Genomic DNA, 24,394 nt, shown 5'->3' with positions numbered 1-24,394 from the left:
AAGTCTAGTGTGTGCCAAGTGCTGACTGTTTCCGTTCATTTAACAGATATAGGACATAGGACAGGCTCTATGCCAGAGGTTCCCAAACCTGTGGGAACATTAGAATCATTGAGGGGATCTGTTAGAAATTTGAAAGCCCAGCCCTCATCCCAGAAACACGCTCTGGGAAGGTGCGACACGGGCATGTCTATCGTTTGAAGCTCCCGAGGCGATTCCAATAGGCAGTCAAGTGTGGGAAGAATCATTCCAGGCTACCTGCTGAGATTAATCTTAGTCCTCATAATAATATTACTAGGACTGTCTTGAAATCCCTATTTAACTGAAGACAAAGCAGGAAATGAGGAAGACTGACCCAACAGTAAAAGGCCAGTAGACGGCAGAGACAGAATTCGAGCACATATCTGCTTGATTCCAAAGTCTTCTTCAGCAAAATCCTGTATATTATTTTCAGGATTAAAGAAAAAAGTCAATAGTGTAATTTAAGAACCAGAGACATAGGCTACCTCAGCACATATGTAGTGTGTTGCTCTTGGGGCTTTGGCTCGAAGACACATAACGGAAGTATGGGGGGTGTTGTTGTAACTGGGTTAATTTTTATCTCCACTATGCCTTGCTCTGGAAGCCTTGGGTGTTGAACCCCACATCTCAGCATCAAGTCATTCTTGGTACGGGTTTGTTGTGACTCTATGCCGTTGGTTCGAGAAACTGGCCTCTTGCCTTATTCATCTTTCCCGAGTACCTGGTTCCATTAATGGGGCATCTGCACCCAAGTGTTGGTTCCTTGCCTAATGGTCAAGTTTTTCTGGCATGGGGACCTGACCTCTCTCTCTGCTCTTCCCCCCACTCGCTCACTCTCTCTCTAAAATAAATAAAATCTTAAAAAAAAATACTATTTTGATATGTTGATGAACCAAGTCTCAAATAACTTAGAGCCCCAGACTGGAAACAAATGAAAACACATTTTACTAAAGTCATTGTTAAAAATGACCTGCAACTTAAAAAAAAAAAAAAAAAAGAAAGAAAAGCAGCATATTTATGACTTTAAAGGGCCACATTCAAGGTGCAAAAGTTCGCTTCTGTTGCAGCAGGAGCACAGCACAAAACCTAGAAATGCTGGTTTTTGAGAGCTATTAAGATTAATTTTGAGAGCAGATGTTTGATTTATACTTTTTTGGGGGGGGGATGGACAATGGCTATCTGTGAATCTCTTCCTCTAAATTAATTTCAACTGTCCTGGGAACAGCTGCTTCCTCTGATTTTAAATATACAAACTATAAAATAATGAAACCATTGTATGCAGCATGTGGAAGGCTTGTAATGTTTTGGATATATATGCCATATATATAACATGCAATACAGTTATGAACTAATATACACTGCATTTTTTTCATTACATGTTACTTGAAATTAGCTACTAATCACTTTATTACTTTAGAATTTAGATTTTATTCTGCAGAAGAAACTACTTCTGGTTCTTAAATGAAACCTCCTTATTGTTTTGCTGGTGGCAATTACGATGTCATTAACAACCCATTTTTATCCCCAATGGCAAACCATTGCCCTAGTGATCTAGTTAGTTAGGTTACAGTCTAGCTTTGGATCTAAATAATTTACAAAAAAGATTCCACTCCGATTATCCATTTTGCTAAATTTGTAGAAAGTGGGTCTAATGGGGGTACTTTTAGACAGAGGTTTTCTATCTTTGTGAAAAATTAGGCAAAAAAGTGAAACATAGCTGCTTAAGTAAAAAAAAAAAAAACAAACTACCAACATCGTCTCTGTTTGTCTATCTCTTGGCCCTAAGTTTTCCATCTAAGATTTCTCTGCTTCATAATTGATTTGTTTGGGGACGCCCGGGTGGCTCAGTTGGTTAGGAATCTGCCTTCGGCTCAGGTCATGATCTCAGGGTCCTGGGATTGAGTCCAGCATTGGGCTCCCTGCTCAGCAAGGAGTCTCTCTCCCTCTGCCCCTCCCCCTACTCATGTGTTCTCTCTCTCTCTCATATAAATAAATAAAACTAAAATAAAATTAATAATCCATATTAATAAAAATAAAATTAATAATCCGTATTAAATAACGGATTTGGAAATCTTCAAATCTTACACTTTAAATTCCAAGCTTTTTCAAAGCCAACAATAATAGTAGCAGATGGTTTGGTCTCCATAGAACCTAACTCTGTAACGGATAGATTGAAAGTGAATTAGGCTGAGTAGCCTCATCGGTCAATCCACTCAGCGCACGTTTCCCGAGTGCCTCCTTGCAAGGAACTGGGTATACGGTGAAGTCAGCATGCACCCTGTTATTAAGAAACACGTAATCTAGCAGGGGTGTCACATGCACAAGTAAGTCATCACAGACGACGCAGCTGGATGCGGGCCATGCGTAACAGGAACTGGGGCGTGAAAGGCACAAGCGAGGGCATGACCGACTCTCCCCAGGACAGTGCGGTTACGGGAGCCAGAGAAGGGCTGTTGTGGCCTATACCTGGGCTGCACCATCCCATGTGTGGGAGAGGATGGGTTCCTATAAAGAGAGATGCCGAGGGAGAAACACACATGCAGGTAACATTAAAGTGGATAACATCCACCTTTAAGAACAGGTCAGCCAACCTACATTTTGGCCCGTGTTTTTATCAGTTTTTAAAAAAGCAGAGACTAAGAAAATAAAAATACCACACAACAGACTCTTGGAACCAGTGGACTATGTCCCATACAACACAGTTTCTGCTACAATGTCTCCTCTATGAAACTAGCTTAGTGATTATAATAATCTGACCCGCCTGTCTGGCCAAGTATTTGTGAAGATCACAGATAAAGCTACAAAATGAAACATCTGCCATGCAGTGGTACTATTTATGCCCCCCCCATCCCTTGCCAGCCATCCTTTCTTTATGGTCCCCACCCCAGGTCCCCTTCACACTTACACACAGCTGCCTTCTGATTCTGGATCAGATTCTTTCTCTAGCTGCCCTCCTTGGAGCCAATCTGACCCATCCATCCCCTGGTTTATAGTTAGTGACCTCTAGGTAGCAGTGACAAGGTACATGTGCCTAATTACACACTTCAGCAGCAGTTTAAAAATCGCAAAGCCATTTTAGTCACAAATACGCTTACATTAACGTGCCACAGTTGCGGGAATTCTAATTGTTTTACAACTGAAATTCTTGTTCAAATGCTGTTTGTTAATTTCCTAATATAGCATCTAAAATTCAAAGGTGATGGGGTGCCTGTGTGGCTCAGTCGGTTAAACATCTGGTCATGACCTTGAAGTTCTGGGATGGAGCCATGTTGGGCTCCCTGCTCAGGGGGGAGTCTGCTTCTCCCTTTGCTCCTCCTTCATACCCCTGCTTGTGCCTTGCTCTCTCTCTCTCTCAAATAAATAAGATCTTTTAAAAACTTTTTTTAAAGATTTTATTCATTTGACACAGAGAGAGAAATCACAAGTAGGCAGAGAGGCAGGCAGAGAGAGAGGAGGAAGCAGGCTCCCCGCTGAGCAGAGAGCCCGATGCGGGGCTCGATCCCAGGACCCTGGGATCATGACCTGAGCCGAAGGCAGAGGCTTTAACCCACTGAGCCACCCAGGTGCCCCAAATAAATAAGATCTTAACAGAATAAAACAAAATAAAATTAGATACGAGGGTGAAGAGCCACTCCTATACCACGATAGGAGGGAGGGGTTAAATGAAGGAAATACCAGTTTGAGAACTAAAGACTTTCTATACACATGACCAACTGTTCTTGTTGCAAAAAAAAAAAAAAAATACTTCACAAATTCATGATTTAGGGTTTGTTTATATTTTAGAATCAAAAGTAATTTCTTTCTATTTTTTGCAAGATGTACTTTGATCAAGAACTTAGTGAATTGATACATTTCCAAATTTGTCAATTTCTATACGTGCTTGTGAATTTTACTTTCATATTTATATCACGCTTTCATTGGCAGACAACTATAATCAAGAAAAAAGATTGCACATAAACTAACAGATGATCATCCTGCACAACATAAGTAGAAGCCAAAGGGAATTATGACTTTCGCCTCTATTTTCTTATTTTTATCACTTCCTATAATTCTGAGACTTCTTCTGCCAATGAAAACAAAGTTTCTGGGGGCCCTTCCAAAAAACAGTTAAAAATATTACAATGAAGTGCTGTATAATATTTTAGGCATATGTTTATTAATAATTTTTTAAAAAGTCAATTTTGGGACTATTTCCTATTTCATTTTTGGTAACAGAACACTACTTGAATTTTAGGGATGAAATACAAAGATGGTCCCACAATTTTAAAGGAAATGTGGGGCCTGTTTTGATCACTTTTCTGCAGAGGCAAGGTTCCAAACACCCTCATCTCAAGAAGCACAAGAAGGGTCATGAAGATACATCGCATGGTTTCGTCAATGACGTCTGATGGTCTCTGTCTTGCCCACCCTTCCCGCCTCACGTGACCTCTCATCATTCCTTTGACGACCTGGAGGGATGTGAGCTATGGAAGCCGATGAAGAAGAAACAGAACAGAAGAAAGTCCCTTCAGAGGAGGAGTAACAGGGTTAAGTTGGAACACAGCCTGGGAATAACATGCACAGTCTATATTAGTTTGTGGAAACCAGTAACTTACGGTGTTTATGCCTGTTGTACTCCTAACTTATGTATCCGGATGTGGCCCTTCAAAAAGGTGATGATTTCTGCTTTACACGTGCCAAGCAGAAATGCTTTAGTGAAAGCAGACCAAGCCTTCGGAGCAGCAGAGTCTAGAAGGATCTATTGAGCACCATCTAATTTGCGCAACTGATGCAGCTATTTTGCACAAATTGTCTTGGTAAGTAGCCTTAATTATTAGTTTGCCCTTGCTTTGCTACTGCTATCTGGAACAAATCTGGCATTTCCAGATTGTCTTGTCTTCTTGTTTGCCAGCACTGGCAGCTTGAAAATATAATTTCTCATCAAACAAAAAAAAAAAAAAAAGGAAAGATAAATTTTCCATGGGAAAATTTTCCAGAGTTAAAGATAGCAGAGTATACCCATCAAAGAGGCAAACTATAGATAGCCAATAGTTATAGGAAGACGGAGAGTGACATGTGGCTTGAATTATCTGTTCAACTATTTCATTTGGCCAGAAAAATCCTAGGTCTGAACTCTCATCAAATTAAAGTGTTTGCTTTTCTTTCAGATGTTAGGGTCTTGATGAAATGATAATATTTCTTGTAACTTCATATATTCCTTAAATTTCTTAAATTTATATGAATTTCTTACATTTCTTAAATTTCTTATATTTCTATATCAAGCCTATAGTATATGCTTGGTAAATGATGGGGTGAAGGAAATAACAGTTGTTAGAAAGATGATTGACGTTTGGCTCTATGAAAGAGTTTTTTGTTTTTTTTTTTTAAAAAGAAGCTTTAGCATCTCCTGAACTTTATTGTTGAAACACACGAAGAGTAGCTTTTGTCTCCACTGCAGGCTCCAAAATTCACAGGGAAGTTTAATTGGTGCTCAAGTCTGGGAAGAGGTCTGTGGGGAGCTCAGCTTGCATCATGAGATGCAACCCAGACCAGTGGACTGTGGTCTGGGCGGGGCTCTGTGCTGCATTTGCTACATTCCGGGCAGGGTTTGTCCTACCTGCACCTTCCTCCCTTCCCTTAAGAAATCCTTCTGGCTTCATCTAATATTAGCGTGCATTTATTGAGTTTACACCAGCTGGGAATTAGTGGCGAGCAGGTGGCAAGGGACAGGTGCAGGGGAGGCGTTTGGGACCAATAGTCTGCTGCCTGTTATAAAATGCATTGTCCATTTTGGTTACCACCCTTGGAGAGAAGGAACAGAGTCTGTGGCTAATGGAGTAACATGCACAAGGAACAGAGTCTGTGGCTAATGGAGAAACATGCTGGGAATTTCATCCTGAAGGACTGTGATTACAAATTAATGTGTTCAATGTAGCCAATGCCACCTGGCATGGCGTTTAAGGTCCCGTACCAGTCCCTACTGCAGATTCCAGGCTGAATCAGGGCGGGGTGGGAGGGTGGGAGGGTGGGAGTGTGGGGGTGGGTAGAAAGCCCTGCTTTCATGAGCTCCTGGCCCCGGAAAAGAGGGGAAAGAGAGAAGCACTTCGGTGTTCCCAGACGGCAGGCTCTCAGCTCTCAGCCTTTGTGTCTTTGCTCAGGCTGTGCCTTTGTTTGGAAGACTTCCCCAATTTACAGTCTGGAAAACCCTTGCCTATCCTTCAAGGCTCACCTCAAACGTCTCCTCTTTTTCGTAGGTTTTTCTCTCCCAAGTGCAGATTTCCTCTTTCTCTATTGCGAGCCTCCGTTAGGAACCCCTGTGTTAGGGTTGTTCCTGGTATACGGCAGTTATCTGCCAATCTGTCAGTGAGTTCAGATTTGGTCATGAGCCTGAGCACAGGAGAGCCACTCATTCTTCATCTGCAGGTCCCCGGTAATGTGGCCCAGTGCCTGAAACATGGCAGGTGCTTCATAAATATTTACTGAAGTGAATAAGGAACTGCTTCACAATGCGGAAAGTGCTAGGCATCATAAAAGCAGCACAAATTTTAAGGGGTGCTGTGGAGGTTCTGTGGGGCAAAGGGGAACTTCCAGCTTGGGACACAAGCAGAGGAGACGGGAGAGGATCTTGGAGAGACCATTTGAAATAGGCTTTGAAGGTTGGCTGGACTGGATTTGGCACAAGGAAGCAAGAGGAAGGGGGAGCGGACACGAGCCTTGTCATTACAACAACTATTTGCAACTTGAGTGTTAGTTAGCATCATGCAAGAATTTACAGACCCACGTGAGTGATGTCTTTCTAAGCATTACCTCCTTTTTTTTTTTTTTTAAGATTTTATTTATTTATTTCAGAAATAGCAAGCGAGTGAGCAAGTCAGGGGGAGGAGCAGAGGGGGAGAGAATGAGAAGCTGAAGCAGACTCCAGCTCAGGATGAGGCCAGACGTGGGGCTCGATCCCACCATCGTGAGATCATGACCTGAGCCCAAACCAAGAGTCATATGCTTCCCCCACGGGGTCACCCAGGCGCCCCTGTAGGCATTACCTTCTTATGTGGCACATTTGTTTAATCAAACTACCACTGCTTGAAACTATCTTTGAAGATTGCCTTCAGATCTATTTACAAAAACATACAAACCAAGCAATCACTCATGCTCTATACTCTGTTCCTTTTGATTGAAAAGAGTATTACTTGAATTAATCCCCCCCCCCCAAAAAAGGGTCTTAATGGCTTTTGGCCATTTGAAAAGATAAAATTCACTTTTTTTTTTTTTTAAGATTTTATTTATTTGTCAGAGAGAGAGAGGGAGAGAGCGAGCACAGGCAGACAGAATGGCAGGCAGAGGCAGAGGGAGAAGCAGGCTCCCCGCCAAGCAAGGAGCCTGATGTGGGACTCGATCCCAGGACGCTGGGATCATGACCTGAGCTGAAGGCAGCTGCTTAACCAACTGAGCCACCCAGGCGTCCCGATAAAATTCACTTTTAAAGAAGGAGGATTTGCTATCATTTAATACCCTAAAAGAGGTGGGCTGAAGGAAGGCTTTACTGGCTCTTGCCCTGGCCGGGAAGGACAGGGAGATAGACAAAAAAAAATACAACCACGGTCATGATTAATGCGGGGGCCGGTCTCAGGAAGTGGACAAGTCCCCCCGGGGGAACGATGAGGGCTGAACTTGGACCCAGAGGAGCGGCTCCTCAGCGATGAATGTGAGCCCCGGGGTACCCAGCGTTGTTCAGCTCTAGGCTGGAGTGATAGCTGAGCTCACTCAACACCTCCTCTGGTTCAGGCACCCCCGGTTCTGTTCTGGGGAGCACCTCTGCCTGCAAGCCTAAACCACCACCTTCTCATTTTCCTAAGAGTTGCTGCAGGAGAGGGTAAGGAACAGGACATTGTCAGTTGCACCACTGCCTTCAACGTTACACACAAAAGAATTTTAAAAGCACACACCTTAATTAAAATATTCCCTAGGCGATGTTTTAAATAAATTAGGAAGGTGTATTAACTTGCTAGCCCTCAGGTTAAGAGAGTTCAAAGTTCTTGTTGAGAAAAAGTGCTAGTAAATAAAATAACCTTTTAAAATTTTAATTAATTAATTAATTAATTAATTTGACAGAGAGAGAGAGCACAGGCAGGGGGAGCGGCAGGGGGAGAGGGAGAAGCAGGCTCTCTGCTGAGAAGGGAGCCCCATGTGGGTTTTGATTCCAAGACCCAAGGATCAAGATCTGAATTAAAGGCAGATGCTTAACTCAGTGAATCACCCAGGCACCCCTAAAATAATCTTGATTGTTAAGGTTGGCACTTTTAAAAGCTATTACTCTTTTGATTTAGGAAGGGAAAAATTTAAAAACTCTAAAAAATTTACATATTTTTATTAACCACTAATAAAACTCAGGTATTTGACATAATAAACATGGTTTTAAATATAAAACATGTAGAGTGTTATAGTGTAGCTAACTCTGAACCACTGTGTATGAAATTGTAGATATTTATTTATCTATTTTATTTTTTTATTTAAATAGGCTCCATACCCAGCGTGGAGACCAATATGGGGCTTGATCTCATGAGCCTGAGATCAACTCCTGAGCTGAGATCAAGAGTTGGACACTTACCTGAGCTGCCCAGGTGCTCCTGTAGATGTTTATTTTTGACCTATACTTACTCCACCGAAGATATAGCTCGAGTACAAATAAAATCCTCAAATAATCCCCAAGCTTCAAAAGGCAGAAATCCAAGTTAGAAGCAATAATTCATCCAATCAGACAACTGATCTACAAATGATCCAGAGTTCATAACACAAAGTCAAGCATACTCCTTCCTTCTATGAAACTGCAGCTACCTCCAACCCCCAGCAGCTGTTTTCTAGAGATCCTTGATTCACTGCCGTGTTCTCGAGGATAGCCAAGATACGGAAGCAACCTGACTGTTCACTGGTAGACAAATGGATGAGGAATGTGTGGTACACACACACACACACACACACACAGAGGAATATCACTGAGCCATAAAAAAATGAGAGTTTACCATTTGTGACAATATGGATGGACCTAGATGGTATTTAACTAAATGAAGTAAGTCAGACAGAGAAAGAAAAATGCCATATGATCTCACTTACATGTGGAATCTAAGGAACAAACCAAAAGAAACAGATTCATAAATACAGAAAACAATAAATAAAAAAATAAAATAAAATACATACATACAGAAGAAACTGATGCGTGTGGGCACGAGATCAGCAGAACAAGTGAAGGGGACTAGGAGGTACAGGCTTCCGGTTATAAAACAAGTAAGTCTTGGGAATGAAAAGCACAGCAGGGAATACGGTCACTAATGTCGTTGACTCTGTGGGACAGCAGGTGGTCACTGGACATGGTGGTGATCACTTCCTAATGTACATAAACACTGAATCACCGTGTTGTATACACGAAACCAAGAGAGGACTGTGTGTCAACTACGCTTCAATAAAATAATAACATGAAGGCCACCAATAAGGTGGACGATGGCAGCCTCTTCCCATGTCCCCAGACAATGCTGCCCCCCAGGGTTTCTCCTCCATCAGGTCCTCTTTTTTTTGGTCCCTGCATCCATTTAACTGCGGTCCTCAGACCCTACCCCTGCTTAGTGACTCCACCTGCCTGCTGCAACCCTCCACGCAGAGCATCTCACCTGCCCTGAAAAGACAAATTGAAGGCTCCCGTCAAGGTTTCCTTGCTCCTCTCCTGGGTCCTCTTGTGGATTTCCCCGTCTGTACTAATGTTGCTGGGATTCTCCCAGATTTCCAGATTGGAAACTTCGTGTTTAGGTTTGATCTCTCTCTCTCAGCTTTGTCCTCAACTTGGTGTCCACTCTCTTTCTTTACACTTTTGCCCCCACTCACCAGGTCACAAAGTGATTGCCACAGCCCCAGCCATCCATTAAAGCTTCCCAACATGGATCGGGGCCTCTGATCTCTTCTCTTTCCCATCTGTCTTTCACAACTCCTGAATCACCATCTATGGTGTGCTTGCTTTTTGCTCAAAAACCTGTGGTGAAGGAAAAAACCCTGCATACTACATATGAACTTATCTTCTTAGGGTTAAGACATGCAGACAGACTTCACCACCTGGCCCCGCCTGCCTTTCTGGTCTCAACTCTTGCCATGTTCAGCTCTGCAAAATTCACAGGTTTTCTCTCAAAGTATTTTGTTCATGTCCTATGCGCATAAGCCAAATTCCCTGTTAAGAACTGCCCTTTCCTTTACTATCTTTCTAGGGCTCTGCGAACTCCTACTCATCCTTCAAGACCCAAACCAAATGTCAGCCCTTTTGTTGTCCATTCCTCTCACCTAGGAAGTCTAATTAGCAAGGTTTAGTTTCCAACAGAGCCTTATATTATTGTTACTTATTTTCACATCATAATTGGAACCTGCCGCTTGCCAGCAGAGACTGTAGCATAAATAGAATGTCTGATGTGTGCCTTGTCCCTGGTAGGTAGCCAATACATGGCTATTAAGTAAATGAGTTGCTAAATAAATGGAAGAGTAAAAATGAAAGATCTCTCCTGAGTCTCCCTCCAGTTGGACTCCTCCGGTCCAACTTGAATATACTACAGCAGTGTTTTTCAAATCTTATCACGCAGGTAAGGCACCTGGGGCAATCTTGTTAAATGCAGTTTCTGATTTGGGGGGCCTGGGGTGGGGCCTGAATTCTGCTCCCCCCACGTTCTGTGTGAGCGCCGCGCTTTGTGCTTACTTCCAGCGGGGCTGCATCCGTTCATACGTCCTTCAGCAAGAATGTGAGTTTCAGGGGACAGGAACGGTGTCTACCGCGTCTTATATCCGCTTCTGCATTCTCGGCACCTTGCCCAGAACCTGGGTCATGGTAGGTGTGTAAGCTATGTTTGTTTAATTACTAGTTTCTTTGAGGCTGTTCAAAGCCAATGCCTGGCTTCCTTCATTATCTGTGCATTTGGAACGACTCTGCTAGTCCATGATACTCCTGACTCCCTCGGAGCAGTCTGGATCTTCTCCGTAGGAGAACAAAAGTAATTGGTTACCCAAAGCCCCAAAAGGGAGCTAAAAACCCAGGAGCAATTAAGTCGACTGAACACAGCTGTGGTCAGGTAGGCTGGAAGGAGCCACTCTCCGAGGCCCGGAGCCCCGCGGAGGAGATCAAGGAGCTCTGTGACCCAGGCGAGTGACACACCGTGTCACGGTAGTGAATGACACTACCGACTCACTTTGATCAATAAACCTAAGGCACAGGTTGGATACAAGCTCTCGATGAAAATTTTGATATAAAAGATTGAGAACAGTTTCCTTCTGTAAGAATCAAGAGGGAGCCAGAGAGGCCAGAAGACGGGAAAACTTACAAGACATACATATTTAATGACATGCGACAGGGCCTACATTATTTATAAGTCAGAATGCCCTCTGGCTGAGTTTTAATTTGCTCACAGCGAACTGTTACGCTTGCGTTTTGTTAACGGACGTTTGGTCTTTACACTGAGGAAGAGGATCAAGAGAAAGCTGGGCGCCCAGAAAAGGGAGTGATGGCAAAATGTTTTGCTTTGAGAAAAATAAAAGCCCCCTCGTCTGTCACTGGGCCACTCCCAACTACTTGTGTTTTTCTGGAGGTTCGATGCCTGGCAACTGGGGTAGAGCACAGATGGGTTAAAGGCACATTCCTAACAGAAGGAGTCCTGTCCCCGTTACGTAAGGCTTCATGCACGGTCACTTACGTGCACTTTTATTCCTCTCCACGACTCATTACACCCCACTGGTTCCCAAAACTAAAGGAACCCAGGGAGACCTACAAAAGGACCGAAAGAAGTCAACACGTTTAATACCAAAAAGTTAAGACGACAAACAGGTTTTGTCCGATTCACGAAATCCTTTCCATGACCTCTTCCTGGCCAGGGCCACACAGAACACAGTAACTGTCTCCAAGTCGATCTGGCCAATTCATAGAAAAAAATCAGTTATTTTGGTAGTTTTCAGTGTGAGGACAAGGCCTTGGCTGTTCAGCGCTTATTATCTGACCTACAGGAACTGCCAACGATATTACAAATCTGACCAACTGCGAGGGATGACAAGTCACAGGGTCTCCCCTGGGCTCCTGCCAAAGGGCCGATTTATTCGACAAAGTGCGTGTGAGACGCAGCGCTGAGGACACCACATGAATTAATACTGTAAAGGGTCGCCAGTAATTAAACGGAGAACTGCAGGTTGCTTCTGGCGCCGGGTCCTTCTGGATCACGGTCCTGGAAAGGGACAGTTTGCAGAAATGAGATGTCATTTCCCGCAGTAAACGTCACAGGACGTTCCACAGAGATGAGCCCACAGCTGCTGCTCGCCCCCGCCGCGCCCGCACACTTGTTCACAGACCCTTGCGCCGGGCTCGGGCCCCAAGAATCGCCAGCCTCCAAGTCTGACATTTCGCCCTGACAACTGAAGGGAACAACAGTTGCCTGACACAGCTGTGGTCTGAGGGCGAATGTCAGGAGGTGGGAGCTGGCAAGGCCGGTCCCAGCCGTGAACTCAGGGGGAGCGATGACTTCGGAGAGCCCGGAGCCTCAAGCAGCCTGCTGCTGGGCCCCCAAACCCCCAGAGGGCTCAACCCATAACACCTGATTTGAAAATGGAGAAAACACAAGGGTTGCTCCAAATACCGAGATGTTAAGTCACCCTAAGCTTTCTGACTGTGTCCCTTACAATGGAACGTGTCTCTTCAACCTTCTGAGCACGGAGGTGTCAGTGAGCGCCAACACCCTGTCGTGCTACGTCCTCTCGGATCCCCGTCGTCTCATAAATACATTCTGTCTGTGTGGCTGTGATCAGCGGGCAAAGACGTGAAGTTACTCCTACTTATTTTTTCTTCCCAAAGGCCATCTGATCAGAGCATTCTAACAGCCCTCGCAAGAACGCTGTGATTCTGGCTGTGGACGTTTTTCATTCACTTTGCCGCTATGTTGATAGACTACGGTCTGTCCGAGCTTACTTCGGACTATGGGATCTTTTAAATAGTTTTTAGTCATTTGGATTTAAAAACTTTTTTTTGTTGTTTAAGGTTTTATTTGTCTGTCAGAAAGAGAGAGAGAGAGAGAGAGAGGGAGCACAAGCAGGGGGAGGATGTGGGGGGGGAGGGAGAAGCAGGCTCCCCGTGGAGCAGGGAGCCCAGTGTGGCTTTGATCCCGGGACCCAGAGATCATGACTTGAGCTGAAGGTGGATGTTTAACGGACTGAGCCCCCCGGGCATCCCAAAATCTTTGGTTTTTATAATATACTTTGTAATACATGTGTGGGTTTTTTTTTTTTTAACCCCAAACCTTAGAAGAAGAGGACTAAAATATTAGGAAATGTATTTCTATATGTATGTCTTAAAGCTTGTTAAAGTATTTTGCAGGGGCACCTGGATGGTTTAGTCATTAAGTGTCTGCCTTTGGCTCAGGCCATGATCCCAGGGTCCTGGGATTGAGCCCCGTATGGGCTCCCTGCTCAGCAGGGAGCCTGCCTCTCCCTCTCCCACTCCCCCTGCTTGTGTTCCCTCTCTCACTGTCTCTTTCTGTCAAATAAATAAATAAAATATTTATTTAAAAAGAAGATTTTACATATAGGATGTTCACTGAACCAATACTTTCTTACCATAATCCTTCTCCACTTTTAATATCTGGGCACACCTTCCCATTAAAGAAGTGAAGCAGGTGCTCTGGTTTATAACAATTACCATTTTATCTATCTATCTATCTATCTATCTATTTATTTATTTTTGAGGGTGAGAGAGAGAGAGAGCACCGGTGTGCACACACAGGCGCACAGGGGGAGAGGGGCAGAGGAGAGAGAGAACCTTAATTAAGCAGGCTCAGCACCCAGCTCAGAGCCCGACACGGTGCTCGATCCCACCACCTTGAGATCACATCCTGAGTCAAAATTAAGAGTTGGACGCTTAGCTGACTGAGCTACTTAGGTGCCCCTACAATTACTATTTTATTTTATTTCATTTTATTTTTTTACAATTACCATCTTAAATCATATTCTCCCATTAGCATAACATGTGCTCCATACATAATAGCTGCCACTACTCTTAGGTAATCCATGCCACCCAATGCCTGCTCGAAGGATTATATTTTATGTAAAATATATACACACATGTATAAATATGCCATTTATGTTTTATAACATGTTTTTAAAAATGTACCATGTGTCAGGTCATGAAATCGGTTCAGTGGGTCTCAGCCAGAATTCTATAACAAATGAAATAAAATAGAAAAAAATATTTGAATACATTTCACTTGTTAAGAGACAGAAGTGTTCTGTAAAACTTGTTTTAGTGTTGTGAACTGGTTGTGTCTGGTGTGTACGTAGTAATGAACTGTATTTCTCACTGTTAGTTGCCTTTAAAAATTTGAAAGCTATTGTTACAAGGCTTATATTTCTAATGAAAATAATGAAAACATAAGTATTCACTCTAGAATAAAGGGAAACAACGATGCTTATTTTTCTATAACTAATATTTGATTCTTTTTTTAGAGGGGGCAGGAGCAGAAGGAGAGAGGGAGAATCTTAAGCAGGCCCCGCGTTCAGCCTGGAGCCGAAATGGGGCTCGAGCTCATGACCCTGAGATCATGATAGGAGCGGAAATCAAGAGTCAGACGCTCAACCAACTGACCCCAGGTGCCCCTAATATTTGATTCTTATCTTATATATTCAAAACACCATTACTCAGCTTTGTACAGTGTGGTAAAAGGTACTGAAACCATTTAAAAGTAATTTTTTTCTATGGCTGCCATTAGAAAATTAATTGCCAAAAAAAAAAAAAAAAGAAAATTAATTGCCTAGCTTTTGGCAACATGACTATTTCCCACAAGTGGGTTCTCTTTCCTTTTCCATTTATTTACTATGAGTATAATAAGAAGACATCCAGGGACTCTTGCTGTTTAGTTTACTACTCTCTAGTGATGACCTATTTCCACGGCAAACACATGACAATTCCCCTTTATGACAAACTGGTCTGTAACAAGACAGTATCTCATTGGAAGTGTAAAAAAAATAATTCTAATCCATCCACCCAAACACACACCTGCATCCCCATTATAACTTTCTATATTAAAACACTTAAAGTGTTTATGAACTCTTCTCAAAAATCGTAATATCTGGGGTGCCTGAGTGGCTCAAGTGGGTTAAGCCTCTGCCTTTGGCTCAGGTCATGATCTCAGGGTCCTGGGATCGAGCCCCGCATCGGGCTCTCTGCTCAGCAGGGAGCCTGCTTCCTCCTCTCTCTCTGCCTGCCTCTCTGCCTACTTGTGATCTCTGTCAAGTAAGTGGAATCTTTAAAAAAAAATCATAATATGATAGGCAGATGAAAAATAATCAATTTAGTTGTATTTTGCAACTGTGCATTTTTTGCTTATGGAGAAAACAGAGTAGAAAATAAAAGGAAGTGTTAGTCTATGGAGGCCAATGTTAATGTTTGTACAATTGTTGGGGAGCAAAGGCAGAAGTCCCATGCTCCTTTGAAAAGTCACAGACTTGGTATTGGTATTAAGCCAACCTCACAGACATCAATATTCCAGATGAGAGTTAGGACCTAGACCACGACCACTGGGAGAACGAGAGTTCTACCCTTGAATGGAATTCACAAGTTTGCCACTTTGTTTTCTCAATATTAACTCCAGTCGGACCATCCGCTTTGACCATTTAAAGGTAACATTCATTTCTAACAGAAGGAAGTTTCCACGGAAAGGCTTTCTACAACAAGTGCAGACACTTAAAAGGACAAGGAAGAATCTAAGAGTCCCCGACCTCCAAAATTTTTAAAGATTATATTTATTTATTTTAGAGGGAGAGAGAATGCATGTGCGCCTGAGGGCGGGGGAAGGGGGGCATGGAGAGGAGAGAGAGAGAATCACGATCAGACTGCCCTGCGTGTGGAGCCCCACCTGGGGCTCGATCTCACGACCCTGAGATCATGACCTGAGCCGAAATCAAGAGTGAGATGCTTAACTGACTGCGCCACCCAGGCGCCTCTCAAACCATTTCAAACCATATACTGAGTACTTGCTCTGTGCCAGGTACTATGTTAGGGGCTGGAGACAGAGATCAGTTTCCAACTGAGTGGGAGAGCCTCCAAAACACACGCATACAAACGACAACTGTATGAGCTCATGGCTATGGCTGAGCTATACTCAAGATATGAAGGAAGCACGGAGGAGAGGCATCCATTCCCGGGAAGGTCATACAGCGCGACATATGTTTGGGACATTGCAAAAAGGGCTAAACCATCTGAGATCTGAAGACTTTAAAACGACGACAATCGGATTTGATCTGTGTGTATTCAGGGTTCCATAATTGTCTGGTGGTGCTGGGAAGCAGTGAGAGGCGGGAAGAGAGGACAGTCGAGGCTGGAGATGAGGGCAGGGCCAAGGTCATGGGCAACATCTCAAAGGCTGGGACTTTATTTTATGACCAAGATACTACTCAAAGCACCAAGACTGCCCAAGTAATATTCAAAAATATTATTCAAAAAATCTTGAATGCCAAAAGAGAAATTTAAAACATACAAAAGGACATTTTTATTAGTCATTCTGTCTCCTTAAAAATTTTCAAAACTTTTTCAAAACCTTCCTGTATCCTTTAATTTTTAATCACAGTTTCTTAATATACATGCCATCTTAGTGCTCAAAACCTTTTGCGTTCTATCACACTGGCTGGTCAATCATTTCCCATGTAGACATCATACATAATAGATTTTATTTATTTATTTTATTTGTTTTTTATTTTTTTAAGATTTTATTTATTTATTTGACGGACAGAAATCACAAGTAGGCAGAGAGGCAGGCAGAGAGAGAGGAGGAGAAAGCAGGCTCCATGCTGAGCAGAGAGCCCAATGCGGGGCTCGATCCCAGGACCCTGGGATCATGACCTGAGCCGAAGGCAGAGTCTTTAACTCACAAGCCATCCAGGCACCCCTAGATTTTAAATGTTTATTTACTTAAGTAATCTCCACATCCAACACAGGGCTTAAACTCATGAGCCCAAGATCGAGAGTCTACTGATTCTACCGACTGAGCCAGCCAGGTGCCTTTCCTATATGTTACCTTCAACGACTGAAGAATGTTGGGTTCTTACCATGGACAACTTAACCACTTTCTTTCTGCTATCCTATAGGCAATCTCCAGACTGCTCTATGACAAATGACACTTGCACAGTTTCCACATACCTATTTTATCTTATGCTTTCCTTGAGGTCAATTCTAAGGTGTGACATTTCCAGGCAACCAGAAATGAATATTTCTACAGAGTTTCTTTCCCTGGGCAGCAGAAGGTGTGGCACTTACGGTTTTGCTCCAAGTAAGGCCGGTGGTGTGGTGTTCCTTGATGTACGCTTGCAGCTCGCTCCAAATGCTCAAATACGACTTCACCCAGTCCACGTGGCGCAAATCACTTTGTTGTAAAAGAGGGTGGAAGAGAGTAGAGTTAGGATCGAAAATAAAATTTAAAAAAGATTGGTGGGAACATGGTAATCCAGTAACTAAGACCCTGGAGGATGCTGGGCCAATAGTCCTTCCGGTTCAGTCCCTGTGAACCAATTCTAAAAAGGACCCGACAGGCCGGTGACCCAGGTCTCTCCTGAGATGAGCCAAGTGTCCTTTCTGAGCTCCAGGCGTGGGGCAGAGAGGACCACTGGGAGCAGACCCGGCAATTCAGGCCATGCGTCCTCACGGGATCTCTAACAGGGAGATGAATGCAGAGGGAGGCCACTTCCTTCTGTACTGTTTCTGATGCAAAATGAAAAGCAAAGTGCTTTCAGAAAGGAGAATGGTATTGGGAAAAAAAAAGTCCCTTGGCTGGTTTTCTAATCTGACTGAATTATTTGGCCAAGAGAGTCATGAAATTAGAGTATTTTAGAGTGGTGAGGAGGGTGCTGTTGCAAGGAGAAGGTTTCCTACAAACAGGGAACACCCAGTCCCTAATTCAACATGGAGTTGTAGGGCTGGGCACAATCGCTCAAACACGTGTTTCCCAAACACAGAATGACTGAACTCTAGGAGGGGAGCTCAGCATTGTGGCTGTGTGTTTTTTTTGTTGTTGTTTGTTTGTTTGCTTTCATAATAGCTTTATTGAGATATAATTCAAATCCCATACAATTTACCCATTTAAAGTGTATAATCCAATAGATTAGGTCAACAGAGTCATGCAACAGATGCCATGGCCAACTCTCTAGAGGGTCCACTGAGTGAAAGTAGAAAGTCAAGCTTCCCTTTTCAATCCTCCAAGGCTCCTTGGAATCCTTTCAATTTTATAACATTACATCACCTCAAAAAAGAAATCTCATATCCATCAGCTGTTACTCCACATTTCCCCCAAACTTTCCCAGCTCCAGACAGGTGCTAAGCTACTTTCTGTCTCTCTAGATTTGCCTGTTCTGGAATTTCATATAAATGAAATCATTCAATATGTGGTTTTTTTGCATTTGACTTCTTTCACTTAGGATATTTTAAGGTATATCCATGTTGCTCTTGTATCAATACTTCATTTTCTTAATGACTGAATAACATACCATTTTATGGATACACATTTTATCTATCTGTTGCCATTGACTAACAGTTGGGATTGTTTCCACTTTTTGGCTATCATAAATAAAGCTGCTATGAACATTTGTGTCCAAGGTTTTGTGTGAACATGTTTCATTTCTTTTGGAAATACACCTGCGAGTAGAACTGCTGAGTGTGTCTGCTTTTTGCAGTAAAAAATATCAGTACCTATTTCTTAAACTGAGTGGTGGGCATAGAAGTCTTTTTTTGCATTTCAACGGTATCTTTTGTATATTTTACAAATATTCTTTCACAACTACTCTGTGTTTATTAAAATAAAACATAACCTAGGGGCGTCTGGGTGGCTCAGTGGGTTAAGCCTCTGCCTTTGGCTCTGGTCATGATCTCAGGGACCTGGGATCGAGTCCCGCATCGGGCTCTCTGCTCAGCGGGGAGCCTGCTTCCCCTCATTTCTCTCTGTTTGCCTCTCTGCCTACTTGTGATCTCAGTCAAATAAATAAATAAAATCTTAAAAAAAATAAAACATAACCTAAAAGAGAAATAGTCAAGTTTCCTTCAACCTGGGCCAGCGAGTGAGATGCAGGAGCCCGTGCATTTGCTGGACGAGGAGCACTTCGGCTTCTACCACCAAGGGCTCAAAGGGGAATCCACTCGTGAGCCCAGAGCCCAGGGGATGAAACTTTATTGCTTTTATTTTTGTCCCATTCCTGCCCAGAGTGACTAGCCATCAGCCACATCACATTTAGCTAGGTGTTCACAGGGCCAGCCATGACATTACGTAGGAGAGGGGAAGAAATCCCATGACGTCCCCTGAGTAGTTGAGAGACACAGCACAGGTCTCTACTTGATCCCATTTTCCATTCCAATACCAGTTTAAGTGTCTCTAGGATCTATTATTCGTACTGTAGAATAATAGCTTGGTTTGGACTCATCAGCACTGCTTTTTTTTATAGATGTCTCTCTGTCCACCCCAATTGTATTTCGTTTTAACGCACTCGCTGGTCTCCCTTCCAGGGGCCTGGTTAATTGCCACATCTCCTTTCTGCTGCTCATTTACACTTCCTTTCCTGATGTCTCCTTTCTTCTCTCTACACTCACCAACCCTGTCTTGGGCAGCATAAAGAGTTGTGACCCTCTAGGGCGGGTCCCTCCCGAGCCATCACAGAGCTCTGTGGCTGTTGCGGAAACACACATGGGGCGACACACGGACTCAAGTAGGGAGTTTATCATCACAAGAGAACTGAGCCAGACTTTCTAATGCGCATACATTATCTGGATAACGGACCTCACTTCCCACTTGGCTTCGGCCAAAGATGGAATATTTCCTTAACATTTCCCATCAACTCACCTTTGAAAGGAATCAGGGGTGAACTACATGAAGCTTTGGGACAAATGTCTGACAAGCAAGCACCTGAGAATTTGGCTAGTAAAGGAAGGTACGTACCTGTGTTTGTAGTCCTTTAGGACCCTGTTAGTGTAAAAGGTGGCGGCGTCATTCATCTCCTTGACATAAGGACCGGGCTTAGGGGACTGAGAGAACAGGACCATCACCCAAGCATAGAAGGAAAAAGAAAAATAGGATAAGAAAGAACATGCCTTCAAGATGAAGAAAAGCCATGGAAATATTGAGAGTCAGGAGGCAAACATTTTGCTCTGTAAAGGGGTGGCGGTGAGACATTTCCACATCTCAGAACACAAAGTCCTGAACTGTAACATGGTAAGAAAGGTCTGGGGCATTCACCCCGAGAGGAATTCCCTGCAGTGTAACAGACAGAAGGAGCCCAAAGGTAGCTAGGAGTTCCCCGAAACACCGCACTTTGGAATGGGGTGCCATTCCACGGGGACAGGACTCACCACAGCTATCCAGCCGAGGGCAGGGATGCTTTCGCTGACGGCTGAGAGATGATTGAACATTTTACTCCCCCGGTTTCTCTCTCGGAAAGTCTGGATTTCCTGAATCTTTTCGGATATCGGTTTCAGAAGCGCAGCCACGTCCTTCTGCAAGCAAACATTGAGCACTGTGACTAAGGGCAGAACAGAAGCTCAGGCGTCTACCCAGCATGGCCTCAGCAGGAGTGCTTGGGACCTGTCATCTAGGGGGGCTTCCAGAATAGGACGGGCTGTTGTTGTTGTTGTTAGGGGGAAGACTATTTTCATTCTCAGAAGTACGAAAATGGTGCATATTTTTAAGATTATTACAACTGTCCTCTGGAGACATGGACGAAATCCAGCCCTATGAGACGGCCCCTGTTTTAGAGAATCCGGGAGGGACCACAGGGACACGGAGCATGGTCAGCGTCATATTTCCAAATGAAATGCACAGATCACATGCTGGAATGACACGGGTCTAAAACCAGGGTGGGTGAGAGGTTAGTCAAAAGGTGTGTTCTCGTTTCTGTGGGCACCGATGTGAGGGAGGGTCCTCGGTTTGACCACAGTTCCTGTAATCCATGTGAAAAACTGGAAATCTTCCATGAGGATCTTTTCAAGAAAATGGATTTGCTTATATTTACTGTTATCTGGGTCTGGTTTGGCTTTCTACATTGTGCCCCATGAACGTGGCCAACAACCACTGGTTACTCTGGCTTCTGATTAATTAATTCAAAAACTAACTTCCTTAGTCATATAAAAACCAATTTTCAAAATTATGTGAGCTGAGGTAAAGAGGTGACTGGAACACCTCCCCATCCATCCTTCTAGCAAATATATATATATAATATATACATATATATTATATATACATACATATATATATATATATAATTATTATTTTTTAACGTGCTCCAAAGAACTAGAAACGGTCTGTACTTCAGCTTTGTAAAAGTCACTGAAGACGTTCTGGCAATATTTCACTAAATCTCGTTTGCAGGAAGAAAAGTGGAAAATGTCCTTAAAACTCCTTCCTGTCTTTAATTGAGAATTCAGAGCAAAGGTTTTCAACCTCGGCCACACACTGAAATTACCTGAGAGCTTTGAAAAACAGAGGCCTGGGTCCCCCCCTCCCCCCCAGACTGTGACTTAACAGGTCTGGAGGTAGCCTGGGGCGGGGGGGCGGGGGTACGGTGCTGGGAAAGTGCCCCAGGTGTAGATTTTAATCACTGCTATGGTGGTGGCAGCTGTTTCTGCCAGGGACAGCAGACCATTAGGGAAGAAATTGCTTTCAGCCACAGCTGTTTCCAGACCTCACTTTCCTTCTGTACCCCTTTCCCTATAAGAAATGCATGTAAGGGCTTTGGAATTAGAATGACATCAGTTCAAATCTCAGCTCTTCCACTTACTACTACCCAAGCGACCTTGATCAAATTCCTTAATCTGAGTCTTGGTCTCCTCATCTGTAAGTCAGAGATAGTAATACCTATAGCCCATAGCTACAGGAGATACAGCATTTTAAGCTTCTGGCACATGGGAGGCACACAATAAATGGATATGATTATTATTACTATTATGCAATTCGCTCAGACTGGAGGCAAAAGGGCTGTCCTCTCTCTAATAGGTAACACTCAAATAATGTCTGTGCATTCAAGATAATAGAGGCTCCAAAGAAATATCCACCTAAGCTAACGGGGTTTTAGGATTATGGAAGTCCAAACCGGGTCATCTAGTTCAGCTTTGGACCAACCCATTCAAGTAGGTCACAGTCAGTGTTTCCCTGTGGCCGTGTGTGTGTGTGCGTGTACTGGTGTGTGTGCATGTGTGTACTGAACCACACAGTACAATGTATTTCTCGTTATGAATTTCAGTCTGAAAGTTTCAGAAGCATGGATCGAATCCAATTCCCCAATCTCACATAACTAGGAGACAAGATTAGCTAGCAAGCGTTGGCTGAGCTGAAGCTGGAACCCAGGTCTTCTAAGAAGCCCTGAGAAAATTCTCTGCATTGCGTGCTCAGAAAAATATGGTTCACTCCCCAAACACAAGTTTCTTCTCTGCCAGCAAGACTAGGGAAAGGTATTGTGAAGATATTAAGGGCTCAGGTCTGGAATGAGACTACTGGGGTTCAAGTCCTTGCTGGCCAGGGTATTAGGCTTTTCTTTCCACACATGTGATTCCATGGTCTCCTCTGCAAAACAGTCTTGGGAATGGTCCCTACTTCACAAGACTGTTAGAAGTAAATGAGAGGGCACGTCAGCACCTGGTACAGAGTTAGGCATGTTGGGTGTTCAGCAAACGGGGTGGGGGGTGATCCTGGGTATCTGCCAGTGAAGCCTCTGACTGACCAGATTCACTGACCAGCTCCTTCCTATCACTTATATGCAAACACAGGGAGAGAGATTTCCTAGCTGGGATATGCACTTTTTAAATTTATCCATGTTGAAGGAGGAGAAAAACAAAAAAGGTTGCCGTAGAAGCTAGCCAGGTCTTGTGGAAAATTCAAGAATACCTTTCTGCTTTCTTGCTTACCCTTAGAACCATTCAAAAGAAAAGATTTTATAGATTTGGCAGGGAGACCCTGACTCAGAGTTGTTAGTGGCTGAACTGTGTCCTTCACAAATCCAGATGTTTAAGTCCTAACCCTGGTACTTCAGGACATGTCTGTATTTGGAGGTAAGGTTTTTTGTTGTTGTTGTTGTTGTTGTTTTTTAAGATTTTATTTATTTGTTTGACAAAGAGATCACAAGCAGGCAGAGAGGCAGGCAGAGGGGTGGGGGGAGCAGGCTACCCGCTGAGCAGAGAGCCTGACGCAGGGCTTGATCCCAGAACCCTGAGATCATGACCTGAGCAGAAGGCAGAGGCTTAATGCACTGAGCCACCCAGGCACTCCTGGAGGTGAGGTCTTAAAAGAGGTAATTAGGTTAAAATGAGGTCACTAGGGTGGACCCTAACCCAAAAGGACATAGACATGTATGAGGGAAGATCATGAGAAGACACAGGGAGATGCCCCCCTTCCATAAGCTGAGGAGAGAAGCTTTAGAAGAAATCAACCGCCATCTTGATTTCCCACTTCTAGCTTCCAGAAGTGGGAGAAAGTAAATTTCTATTGCTTAAGCCACCCAGTCTGTGGTACTTCATTCTGGCAGTTCTAGCAAACTAGTGTAAGGGGATAACGGCTCTACAGGAGAGGAAAACAGGTACTCTGAACCCTCAACAGCAAACAAACCTCTTCCTGAAACAACCCCCTCCCAAACATTCCCTGCCCAAACACAACTCTTCCATGTTTGCTTCTTTTTTTTTTTTTTTTTTTTTTAAAGATTTTATTTATTTATTTGACAGAGAGAAATCACAAGTAGATGGAGAGGCAGGCAGAGAGAGGGAGGGAAGCAGGCTCTCCGCTGAGCAGAGAGCCCGATGCGGGACTCGATCCCAGGACTCTGAGATCATGACCTGAGCCGAAGGCAGCGGCTTAACCCACTGAGCCACCCAGGCGCCCCTCATGTTTGCTTCTTAATGGCTGCCAAAAGTCAGGTTTGAAAGCTCTCCTTGGAATTTTACTTTTTATTTATTTATTACAACATTTAAAAAATTAAGTACACACTACCCCCGACGTGGGGCTCCAACTCACAACTTCAAGATCAACAGCTGCACACTCTATAAAGTGAGCCAGGCAGGTGCCCCTGGAAATCCACTCTGAGAAGGGAAATATTTCCCTCTTCAAGGGCTTCTTTTTAGTCCAAATTCAATACCCGTTTGAAGGTGTGTTATAGGTACTTCCAGAAGGCAGCTGATTTTTATTTATGGCATAACTACTAAAAAGCATTATTCTGATTTTGTCTAACAGTTTGCTAAGTTATGATATTCTTGCTGCAATGACAATTTTGAGAAAGGCCAGAAAATCTGAATCATTGGTGATAACTGGCTTATTGCCTCAAGGGGAAAAATAACCAGAATCACTGTATTTACAATGTTAGATAGATTTATTAAGGCCATCTTCGTTTA

The 24,394-nt window shown here is 43.5% G+C and overlaps 1 protein-coding gene across 2 annotated transcripts in view; it reads right to left on the bottom strand.

Annotated features, from left to right (window-relative positions):
* The window catches only part of CAP2 (cyclase associated actin cytoskeleton regulatory protein 2), a 139,339-nt gene that overhangs the window by 16,169 nt on the left and 98,776 nt on the right, over positions 1-24,394 (bottom strand). For both annotated transcript variants that reach the window (XM_045085059.1, XM_004761279.2), the window contains exons 5-7: positions 20,375-20,518; positions 19,965-20,050; positions 17,303-17,408 (exon numbers count right to left, since the gene is read on the bottom strand). In XM_045085059.1, coding sequence (XP_044940994.1) covers positions 17,303-17,408; positions 19,965-20,050; positions 20,375-20,518 — 336 coding nt within the window. The remainder of the gene's footprint in view (positions 1-17,302; positions 17,409-19,964; positions 20,051-20,374; positions 20,519-24,394) is intronic.

This window comes from Mustela putorius, unplaced genomic scaffold, assembly GCF_011764305.1.
Source record: "Mustela putorius furo isolate JIRA1106 unplaced genomic scaffold, ASM1176430v1.1 tig00000831_pilon_pilon_pilon, whole genome shotgun sequence".
NCBI classification, from domain to species: Eukaryota; Metazoa; Chordata; class Mammalia; order Carnivora; family Mustelidae; genus Mustela; species Mustela putorius.
The sequence above is the reverse complement of the archived record's forward strand: the minus strand, read 5'-3'. Positions and strand labels throughout refer to the sequence as shown.